Source organism: Balaenoptera musculus, chromosome 14, assembly GCF_009873245.2.
Source record: "Balaenoptera musculus isolate JJ_BM4_2016_0621 chromosome 14, mBalMus1.pri.v3, whole genome shotgun sequence".
NCBI classification, from domain to species: Eukaryota; Metazoa; Chordata; class Mammalia; order Artiodactyla; family Balaenopteridae; genus Balaenoptera; species Balaenoptera musculus.
In genome coordinates this window covers 65,402,586-65,414,867 of record NC_045798.1, presented here as the reverse complement: position 1 = coordinate 65,414,867, position 12,282 = coordinate 65,402,586, and the positions used below count along the sequence as shown (strand labels likewise).

General features: G+C 37.6%; 1 protein-coding gene across 2 annotated transcripts in view; it reads left to right on the top strand.

Moving 5' to 3' along the window:
• Window positions 1-12,282, top strand: part of DYM (dymeclin) — a 403,514-nt gene that overhangs the window by 321,856 nt on the left and 69,376 nt on the right. For both annotated transcript variants that reach the window (XM_036822924.1, XM_036822925.1), the window contains exon 15: window positions 4,822-5,004. In XM_036822924.1, the coding sequence (XP_036678819.1) occupies window positions 4,822-5,004 (183 nt within the window). The remainder of the gene's footprint in view (window positions 1-4,821; window positions 5,005-12,282) is intronic.

Below are 12,282 nucleotides of genomic sequence, written 5' to 3'. Positions count from 1 at the left end.
TCAGGGGCTTGCTGTTCAAGGAGAAGTGAAAGTATGTTAACCTCCTTAGATCTTGTTCAGGAGGTAGACAGCAGTATTTTTAAAGTTGGATGTGTATGTTAAAATTTTAAGGGCTACCCCTATAAGAATAGAAATGCTATATTTAGCCTGTAAACCAGCAGAGAGGGAAAAGGAGGGGCCAGGATAACAAAAAGCTTTATTAATTCAACAGAAGCTGGAAAGGGAAGACAGGTTTGGAAGAGGTAAACTTATAAAGGATGGCAAACAAATATGGCAGGTTATACATTCCAGAGATGACGGCCACAACATCTTCTGCTTCACGTGCTCTTCTAGAACTTTGCCACTCCTCAATAAATAGTGTGTGGCACCATTTGGTAGTAACACTAAACGGCAGTGACAGTAAGTGATTTCCAACATTGACTCTCCTGGAACCTTCAACCTGTGAGGAAGCTCATGCAGCCCAGAAGAGACCATGCAAAGAAGAATCAAAGGCTCTGGTCCCCACCCACAGCTGTGCCCCCAGCTCACAGCCAGCACCAACTTGCCAGCCATATTATGATAGAGAGCTGTCATAAAAGTAGATTCTCCAACCGCCACTCAGGCAGCCCCATGTGAAGCCATATGGAGCAGAGACAAACTGTTCCCACCAAGGCCAGCCCAAATTGTTAGCAAAACAAATGATTATTGCTATTCTAAGCTGCTAAGCTTCGAAGAGCAGGCATACCTCGGAGATAATTTCAGGTTCGGTTCTAAACCACTGCATAAAGCGAATATCACAATACAGTGTGTCACGAATTTTTTGGTTTCCCAGTGCATATAAAAGTTATGTTTACACTAAGTCTATTAGGTATGCAATAACATACTGTCTAAAAAAAAATGAGCATATCTTAATTAAAAATTACTTTATTGCTAAAAACTGCTAACCATCATCTGACAATGAAGGGTTGCCACAGACCTTCAATTTGTAAAAAAAACACAGTATCTGTGAAGTGCAGTAAAATGAGGTATGCCTGTAGTTAGTTATACAGCAATAGATAACTGATATAAAGTCGCAAAACAAGATGGTAGGAATAAATTCCAAAGAGAACAATAATAACAATGTAAGTGAATTAAACTCAAAAGTCAGACTGTTAGATTAGATTTAGAAATTATAAAGCCTAGCAGCATAGTTGCTTTTAACCATATTTGTTTTCAGTAACACAGAAAGTTTGAAAATTAAAGATATACCTGGCAAATGCTAAACAAAATAAAGATGGTATAGCTATATATATATATATTTGGGCTGCATTGGGTCTTCATTGCTGCATGCAGGCTTTCTCTAGTTGCAGCAAGCAGGAGCTACTCTTCGTTGCAGTGCGCGGGCTTCTCATTGCGGTGGCTTCTCTCGTTGCAGAACACGGGCTTCAGTAGTTGCAGCACGCGGGCTCAGTAGTTGTGACACGTGGGCCCTAGAGCACACGGGCTTCAGTAGTTGTGGCGCTTGAGCTCAGTAGTTGCAGCGCATGGGCTCTAGGACCCACAGGCTTCAGTAGTTGTGGCTCGAGGGCTCTAGAGCGCAGGCTCAGTAGTTGTGGTGCACAGGCTTAGTAGGTCCGTGGCATGTGGGATCTTCCCGGACCAGGGATCAAACCCGTGTCCCCTGCATTGGCAGGCGGATTCTCAACCACTGCGCCACCAGAGAAGTCCCAGCAATATTGATATCAGTAAAACATACACTTATGAATAAAGAGAAGCAATACATAATGATAACGTTTTTAAAAAGAGGCCAATCATGAACCTACAGTCACTTTGAATACATGAATCACTCAGAGGAATTGATAAATACTTAATCACTGTGGGAAATTTTGACATAACGTTATTAAAAACTGATGACTCTTTCAGGCAGTGAATATTAAAAGAACAATTACACTTGTTGGTGAGAAAATGAGAGCAGGAGCTTTCCTACATTGTTATTGTAAATAGGTTGTTATAGCCCCTTAAGCAATGTCTGGCAACATCTATTAACATTACAAAACACAACCTTTTCAGCTATCCCTCTCCTGGAACCTCTCCCAGAGAAACAAAAGTGCCCATATATAAGAACAGATCTACCAGGATGCTTATTGCAGCCTTGTTTATGGAAACAAGGAAACAAAATAAATTGGATGCCCATTAGTAGAAGGACTTTTTGATAAATTTTACATATTTAACATGTACTATAAACCTGTAATACATTGTTACTGTTTCGTTTCTGAAATCAGTTTTCTTTTAGAATAATTTAAAATAAAAATGTCTTTATTTCCTTGTGTAGATCTACAGTTCTGTCTAGTTTCATATTCCTCCTGTCTGAAGAAATTCCTTTAACATTTCTTATAGTGTGGGTGTGCAAGTAATACATTATCTCAACTTTTTTTAGTCTGAGAAAGTATTTATCTTACCTTCTTATTTGAAAGATATTTTTGCTAGTGATAGAATTCTTGCTTGACTCTTATTTCAACACTCTAGTGATGCTGCTCCATTTAGATTGGCTTGCATAATTCCTCATGAGGAGTCTACCGTAATTCTTAGCTTTGTGCCTCTGTATTTAATCTGTTTTTTCCTTGGGCTGCCTTCAAGATTTTCTCTTTCTCTTTGGTCTTCAGTAGTTTGAATATGATGCATCTAGTTGTGTGGTTTTTTGTTGTATGGGTTGGGGGGGGTTGTTTAGGGAATACTTTGGAGTTATTCTGAGCTTCTTGGATCTGTTGTTTGATTCTTTTGTTATTTTAAAAAAATGCTCAGCCATTATCTCTAAAAGATTCTTTCAACTCTACTGTTGAACTTATCTAGATATTCTTTACTGCTATTACCATTTTTTTTTTAATTCTAACATTTCCACGTGTTACTTTCTTATAGTTGTTTTTTTTTTTTGTAATTTTTTAATTTTATTTTTGGCCACATGGGGTCTTCGTTGCTGCGTGCAAGCTTTCTCTAGTTGTCGCGAGTGGGAGCTACTCTTCATTGCAGTGCGTGGGCTTCTCATTGTGGTGGCTTCTCTTGTTGTGGAGTGTGGGCTCTAGGTGCATGGGCTTCAGTAGTTGCAGCAAGTGCGCTCAGTAGTTGCAGCACGTAAGCCCTAGAGCACACAGGCTTCAGTAGTTGTGGCACAGAAGCTTAGTTGCTCTGTGGCATGTGGGGTCTTCCCAGACCAGGGCTCGAACCCGTGTGCCCTGCATTGGCAGGCTGATTCTTAACCACTGCACCACCAGGGAACTTCCCTCTTATAGTTTTCAACTCTGCTAAAATTCCCCATCAATGTAAGCATATTATAGACTCATAGTAGATTTTGTATATCATAATTCTTTTAAATTCCCTATTTGATATTTTCAATATCTGTGTATCTCTGAGTCTGCTGATTACTTTGTCTCTTGGACGTGGATTGTTTTTACTTGCTTTTTGTTTATCTCATAAATTTTGATTGAATGCTGGACATTATGGTTAAAACAATACAGGTGGAGGTAAATTGTATGGAAATAAGTATACCTTTTTGTCTGCTAGACCAGGGGTGGTAAACTTTTCTGTAAGGCACCAGTTAGTATTTTTTATTTTGTAGGCCATACAGTCTTTGAAGTGAAGTGTACTTTATCAGATATTAATATAGCCATCCCTACTTTCTTTAGATTAATATTTGCATATTATATCTTTTTCCATTCTTTTACTTTCTATCTAACTTTATTTAAAGTGAGTTTTATATTTGAAGTTTCTTATAGATTGCATACAGTTGGGTCATGTGTTTTTTATCCACTCTGCCATTCTTTGGGTTTTAATGATTGTATTTATGCTGTATACAATTAATGTAATAATTGATATGTTAGAGCTTAAGTCTGCCGTTTTACTTTCTACTTCCTGTTTGTTCCTTGTTTCTCATCTGTCTTATTTGACTGCCTTCCTGTGGATACTTGAACATTTTTTTAGAATTCCATTTTGATATATCAGTAGTATTTTTGTGTATACTATCTCCTTGTATAAATTCACTCTAGGCATTTACATACATAACTTACCACAGTCTAGTTGTGTTGACAATTTTACCAGTTCAAGTGAGATGTAGAAACCTTCCCCTCTTTAAATCCCTTTGCTCTCTCTGGTTTATAATGTAATTGTCTTAGGTGTTCCTTTACATCCATTGAGAACCACATCAGACAGTGTTATAATTTCTGCTTCAGCTGTCAAACATAATTTAGAAAACTCAAGAGGAGAAGGAAAGTGTTGTATTCACCTGTGTTTTTGCTTTCCATGGTTCTTTCTTTCAAGAGAGATATTGATTGCTTACTTTGAGTTTTGCTCTTATAACTATTTCACATTCAGATTCCCAAAGACTATTGACTCTGAGGAAGCAGAAACAAAACAGTAGGCTCTTTATCTGTAACTATGGACGTTGAAATGACAGTGCAGAAAAATGAGGTCGTATTCTGAATTAGACACTTTTCTTGGAATTGGTAAGACCCTACCACCACTTTGTACTGTGCAAGTCTAATGATTTAGGGTGATACAGTGATAAGAGTACAAATTAGGATCTATTAATCAAAGGACTGAATAAGCTCCAAATTTCCTTCTAGATTGGCAAGTCTATAATTTATTATGTGAAATTTATAATTATCACCATACTAAATTCAAAAGATTTTAAATCCTTTAGTAACTGGTAAACTTAATTCTAAAAATTCTTGACAGAAGTAATCTTGAAGAGTTCTTTTGCATGATCTTTCCAATGCTGTTTGAATTGCAAAGCAGTTGCCCTCATTCTAATTAATTCTGTGTCAAGGAGAAAAACACAGACTCTATATGGGGATTTTCTTTCTTTATCAGGCACAAGACCTAAATGTCATCGAAGAAGTGATTCGAATGATGTTAGAGATCATCAACTCCTGCCTGACAAATTCTCTTCATCACAATCCAAACTTGGTGTATGCACTTCTTTACAAACGAGATCTCTTTGAACAATTTCGAACGCATCCTTCATTTCAGGATATCATGCAAAATATTGATCTGGTAAGTGTAAATGGAGATATTTATTACGATTCTTTTTAAAATATTAAAGTAGAGAAAGTTTAACAAACCTTGATAAAAAACTGCAATAATTAGTCTCTTGAACGTTAACTCTATTTGCTGTCTATTCTGCTATAACAATTGTCACCTTCCGTATGTTTGTGTATGTATTATATACAGACATATATATACACGCACACATATATATTTAGTAGAATTGAGATCATACTTTATATAGTTCTGTATTCTGCCATTTTTACTTAACATTATTAACATTTTTCTGTGATATCATCAATTCTTTGAAAATCTCACATTTTAGTATTTGTATAACCTGTATTATGGAGGTCCTAAAATATATTAACCCTTATCCCATTATTGCTCATTTGGTTGTTTCTCATATTTTGTATTAATTTATAATTATCAGTTTGTAAATACATCGTATCTCACCTTTTTCAGTTCTCTTTTTGAAGTAGTCTTAAAACTGGAATTGTACTAGTTTTTGCTGTCAGACAGATCAGTATTTTCAAGACTCAACCCACGTCAAATTGCTTTCCAGAAATATTGTACAATTAATGCATCTGTGTATCATCTTATAACTTCTACAAGTGATGTATGAGAGGATCTATCTCACTATACTTTTACAGCTTTATTATAATTATTTTAATATTTGTCCTTTTATATCAAAAATGGTATTTCATTATTGTTTTTAATTTTTATTTCTTTCATTATTAGTGTGATTGAACATTTTTCACAGGTCTATGAACTTTCACCTCCTGTCCTTTTTAAAAAGGTTTTTCTGCTAAACTTTCTATTGTTGTATTAGTGTTTCCCAGTTCAGTTTGATTCCACAAAAATTTCTTGCATAGCTAGTCAGCTTCATAATGCACAAGAGGAAACAGAAGAGGCACCGTCCCTGTCCTTGTGTTACTTACATTTAGGAAGATTTTTAATAATTAAATTATTGCACAAGTATGAATATATAATTTCCATCATAAGTAAGCACATGTACACGCCTTCCTCCAGGGTGTACACCTCATAGTGGATTCGCTGCATAACATGTATCGTACCAAACCGTTTCCCTTGGAGTGCTGCCATTTTACTCTTCAGCTGGTGGTGTATAAGATTCCTGTTGCTTCACATCCTCATGAACACTTAGTTTGGTCAGTTTTGTAATAGCATCTCATTATAGTTTTAATTTGGATTTCCTCTTTTCTGAAGCTAATTCAAGTCTTTTGCCAGTTTTTTCTACTGAGTTATTTATCTTTGTGTAGATTCTTTGTATGTTCTGGATTCTAGGCGTTTCTTGGTTATGTTTTGCAAATATCCAGTCACTAACACAAGTACAGACTTCCTGATGTAACTCTAAAACTCCTCTCAAAATAGTCAAACATCAAATTCTCAGTTCCATTCTTTTCTTGGAGCGCTGCTTCCAGCTCCAGCCAGGTTGTACGCTGGTTCTCCTGCCGAGCTGCAGCATCTTCCTGGGAATTTCCTTCACCTGTTTCCTTTGGTTGATCTTGGCTCCTGTGAATTCTTCTTTCTTGGTTTACTGCTTCATATTGGTGGAGCATATACTACAGTAGCTTTCTAGGGAAAGGGTGTATGTGAGGTAGGTTTTTTATTTTTTAGTTTCTCATGTCTGAAAATGTTTTTCTTCTCTTTTTACATGTGACCTGTTGTCTTGGGAAGCTTTTGGGATCTCTCTATTATTGTGTCCTGAAATTTCATGGGGGTTTGCTGTGCCTTGGTCAATTGCACTTGGCGCTTGGAGGGTCCTTTGAGTCTAGAGGCTCATGCTCAGAACGTTCAAATACTCATTTTAATTATTTCTTCCCGGTTGTCTCTCTCTCTCTCTGTGTCCTGCTGTTTCCTCTCTATGAAACTCCTATTAGATGGCCATTTCCTTTTGAGCCCCTCCTGTCAATATCACTAAGTCTTATTTCTTGGACTGATCAGTGTCCTCACGTTAAGAGTCCTCCAGGCTCCTGCCTGGGGTCTGTAAGCCCATCTGTGAGGGTTTTAAAAGCTGAGGTAGAGAGAGGCTGGGTAAAATTGGGGGTGGGGAAGAGAGGGTGAGAGTGGCCTCTAAAGTGAAAACTCCCCGTCTTCTTTCAGGATAACAGCAATGCATAAATGGAGGCATGGACTCTGATCAAATTTAAGATACTTAAGAGCATCTCTATCCATTCTCATTAAGCCAGTTTACCCAAGTAGGTTAATTTTTGCTCATTCCAGTAGAGTCCTGTGTACTTGTTCGGTACTTAATTGAAATCAGCTTTGAACTATAACCAGGCTCCCCATTCCAGACTCTTAACACATAGTTCTGTAAACTGCTGAATACTCTGGAATCCACACAATTACATGAGTTTAACTACAACTATGTATACTGTTGCAGATCTGTTCATTGATTTGCTCCATATCACTGCTGTGTAATGATGGCAGGTAAACAGCAATAAAAATTAAAACTCTTTGCTGTCAGCATGAAAGGATGCTCAACATCACTAATCATTAGAGAAATGCAAATCAAAACTACAGTGAGGTATCACTTCACACTAGTCAGAATGGCCATCATCAAAAAATCTACAAACAGTAAATGCTGGAGAGGGTGTGGAGAAAAGGGAACCCTCCTGCACTGTTGGTGGGAATGTAAATTGATACAGCCACTATGGAGAACAGCATGGAGGTTCCTTAAGAAACTAAAAATAGAACTACCATATGACCCAGCAATCCCACTACTGGGCATATACCCAGAGAAAACCATAATTCTAAAACAGTCGTGTACCACAATGTTCATTGCAGCTCTATTTACAGTAGCAAGGTCATGGAAGCAACCTAAGTGTCCATCGACAGATGAATGAATAAAGAAGATGTGGCACATATATATATAATGGAATATTACTCAGCCATAAAAAGAAACAAAATTGAGTTACTTGTAGTGAGGTGGATGGACCTAGAGTCTGTCATACAGAGTGAAGTAAGTCAGAAAGAGAAAAACAATAACCGTATGCTAACGCATACATATGGAATCTAAAAAGAAAAAAAAAACGGTTCTGAAGAACCTAGGGGCAGGACAGGAATAAAGACGCAGTTGTAGAGAATGGAGTTGAGGACATTGGATGGGGAAGGGTAAACTGGGACGAAGTGAGAGAGAGAGTGGCATGGACATGTATACACTACCAAATGTAAAACAGATAGCTAGTGGGAAGCAGCTGCACAGCACAGGGAGATCAGCTCGGTGCTTTGTGACCACCTAGAGGGGTGGGATAGGGAGGGTGGGAGGGAGACGAAAGAGAGAGGGGCTATGGGGATATATGGGCTATGGGGATATATGTATACGTATAGCTGATTCACTTTGTTATATAGCAGAAACTAACACAACCATGTAAAGCCATTATACTCCAATAAAGATGTTAAAAACAAAACAAAACAAAACAAAAACCTCTTTGCTGTCAGTTTAATTAGCGTTTTCATGAGCTTTCCTTAAGTCACCTCAACTATATACCTAATGGTTGCAGCTATAGCAAATTATTTTGCCACACACACTCTTGTCATTTTCCTAAACTATTATCAGTATTATTTAGATTTCGTTAACAGAACTGGGGCAGCTGGGTACTATTGTCATCTTTGCAGTTAGGATAAAGCAGAAACATCATTTCAAATGAGCATGTTTATATCTTAGAGTTAGACTTGACATTTATATTCTTTAAATTCTCACCATTATGAACCAGTACTCCCATGTAGATGTGTTGATATTTAGGATGTGTGAGAGCATCCCCAAGCTGCTTCCCAAATATTTCTTCTCTGGCCCCATGTCCTTCTTGTTTAATGGGAAAAGCGCCTCCTTTTAAAATTGGTAAGTAGTGGTAACAAGATTATGAAACAAATGATTGCCCAAGGGACATCCATCAGAGCTTATTTCTACCTTTTTCTGTTGTCTAGATGCTTTTTGACAACGAGGTAGTCAACTAAGATCCTGCAAGCCGTGCAGTGCGGCCAAAAAAAATTTAAAAATAAAAAATAAAATAAAAAGCCATTTCTAGCCAGCCTGTTCACGAATTTGTCCAAATTCATTTCTAGTTTCTTGCTTGTACCATTTTGGGGAGTAGAATACTGAGATTAAGATTCACTGTGCATGTGAGGAAAGGTTCAACAAAACCCTTTTCTCTTTTACATGGGAAATTGGCCTCGGGTTAAGCTGCTTTTAGCTCTGTTCCTTGGAAGTCTGATGAAGGTGGAATGTCAGCCATGTTACTAGGTAACACTGCTGTAATAAAACGAGAATATGATAGAATGACATGTGAATGGTAAGTTGAGTCTGGACTGAAAGGACTATAGCTTTGGGCTTCCCTGAGTGAAAAAATTCATAGCCAGGCATGTCCTTTTCAGGGACCTAGAAGCTGAGACTATCACAAGGGGTATTGGTTTCTGTTTGGGACATGGCTTCTAAGCTAGGGTGGCTATTGGATCTGCCCATGGTAGTCTCAGTCTCTCACATTGGCGCTATCATTTGAGGGTCCAAAGACCAGCCCTGAGACTACTGTGAGTATTCCCAGGGAAAACCAAAGCCTGGGGCTGTGCTGTTGGCATGCTCTTTTTCCTGGCCTTCTGTCCTTTTAAATTAATCTTATGCCCAGTGTGGCCTATTACACTCTTTTTTTTTTTTTTAATATTTAAAACTTTTTATCATGAAAAATTTCAAGTGTATACAAGGTAAACAGAAACCGCTATTATGTTCTTGAGCCTCTCGATGTCTAATTGGGTCTAAGCATACCACCCAGGAAAGAGCACTGAAGTGCTAAAATAATATCTTCTTATAATACTTATAAATTTATCTCTTTCACATTCCAGGGTGGAGGATATCCTGGTTTTTCCAAGGTTTATCCAGATCTTTGAATTATAGAACTATCCAATACATCCTTTTTTAGCTTTCATATTTCTAACCTGCGTCATCCTAATCGTTTTAGTCTGCCCTTATGGCAAACCCCTGCCCCTTGTCTCATAACTTTTGCCTTTCTCTGGACCTCTCTGATTTCAGTTTCTTTCTTCATTCCTTCCTGTCTTTTTTCTCCTTTTACCCTCTCCTTCCTTCCTTCCTCCCTCCCTCCATTCCTCCTCCTCCCCCTTCTCTCTCACTCACTCATTCTGCCTTTCTTTCTCTGGATAGTCACCTGAACTGTGCACAATATATGTCAGATAATCTATATCTGCAGTGTATCGGAAATGTTTTCTCTTTAATTACCAATACCTCTTTTCATAATAGTGCATTTTTTTCTTTTTGTTTCTGATAAAAGACTAACCAAAGTTTCTTTTTTCCTGTGGTCATAACTGTAATAGATGATAAATGATCATGTTGTAATACATTGTTTGGATTATTTAGTTTTAAATGTTTAAACCACATCAAAAACCATTTGCTCCTTTTCTATTCATCTCATCATTAGCGTTGCTAGCTTTTATTGCATGCTTGCTAAGCATTTACATGCATGATCTCTCTTAATCTTCATTAAAAAACAAACTTGGAAGTATATTTCATTTTAATTTTCAATTACAGTTAAAGAAACCAACTTAGAAAGATTTAACTTGCTTGTGATCACATATTCAGAAAGTGATAGAGCCAGAACTCAAACCGAGGCAGTTTGATAATAAAACCCTTGTTTGTAGTCATCATGCCTGACTACTATCCCCATTCACTAAATGTTCCTACAGTTTCTCATTGGTTTGCCTATTCACTGCCTGAAAACATCTGAAAACAAACCCGGAAATTTACTTTCTCCTTCAAGTTCACTTCTAATAATGTCAAATCAGTCTTTACTCCACCAGTGGTGAAAGTGATGTTCTCTTCTTAGTAACCCGGCTGTTGACATCCTTAAAAATAACCCTGAAGGACCATATTGTTTTTTGAAAGGACACACAAGAACCATGCAAAGGATTTAAACTACATCCATTTGAAACTTAGTCTCCTTTGGAAGAGGTGAAAATTAGAGTAAAGATGAGGAAATAGAAAGGACCTCACTTGTTTTTCTCACAGTATATCACCACATGGAAATAAAAGCAGGGTGTTAAACTGGATTTACATCCAGTGCTCACTTTCCTGTCCTTGTCAGTAATTGGCCACTTACTGACACTCCAACTGTACTCGTGAAAAATGCAATCTCTGGGTAAACATTTGACTGTGTGCTGTTGTGTAGTTCTTAAAACTAGATAAATATATGCCGAAACATGTTTGAGTCCCTACTAAGTGCTGGGAATGAGGCTAAGTACCTTTACATGATATTACTGATTTATTCTTCTTAAACCAGTAAACTAGTTATAGTTATCCCACTTTACAGATAAGGAAACCAGCAGGCTGAGAGAAGCCTTCCCAGGAGATTTTAACACAGATCCCCACCTAAGAATCATTACTCTTAGGGAATTCCCTGGCCATCCAGTGGTTAGGACTTGGCGCTTTCCCTGCCAGGGCCTGGGTTTGATCCCTGGTCAGGGAACTAAGATCCCACAAGCCATGCAGCAATACGAAAAAAAAAAATCCTCTTAAATAGTGATCACATGTTTGCATAGGGCTTTATCATTGAGGGCTATTTGCCTACGCCCTATGTCATTTGACCCTTAAATTATCCTCGTGAAGGAGGCAGAGCAAGTCTTCAGAGGTGAAATGGTTGGCTCAAGGTCACTTAGCTAGTAAATCACTGAGCCTTGAATCCAGATCTTCTCATTATAAACGCCATATTTTCAACATTCACTTGGATAAACCTAAATAAGATTCCAAATGAGCAGATTTTCCAACAACTTTTTGTTGAATACTATCATCTAAAATAGTGTTGGACACACTGGAGATTCATTCAAAATCATTTTAAACTCTTTTTTACATATTTTGAAAAGAATACCATGAGAAAGATATAAATAACGTCTCTACTTTTGCCTCTTTCAGCACTTTACCTTCTCCTTCCCTCCCCTAAATGCTCCTGAAATCTTGGCTTAAGCAAACCTTTGCTATTTCTTCTTTCAGGGAGTTAACCTTGAAAAGTGTTGGTAGAGGAGACTATGAATCTACCGTTATTTTTAGCTGACAGGGAGTTGAGAGTTGATGTTTTTCATTAAGACATTAAGCAATGTTGAATGTCTGAGACAGGAGTGACTAACCTTGGAGTACTTTTAACTTCTGCCGAAGGAGTTAGACATGTGCTTTCAGGTAGCCAAATTACTGTTAGCCACTTGTACATAACCCTCCATTCTAACTCATAAGATGATATGATCTGGCTGAATTAAACAACAGTACAAAACAGA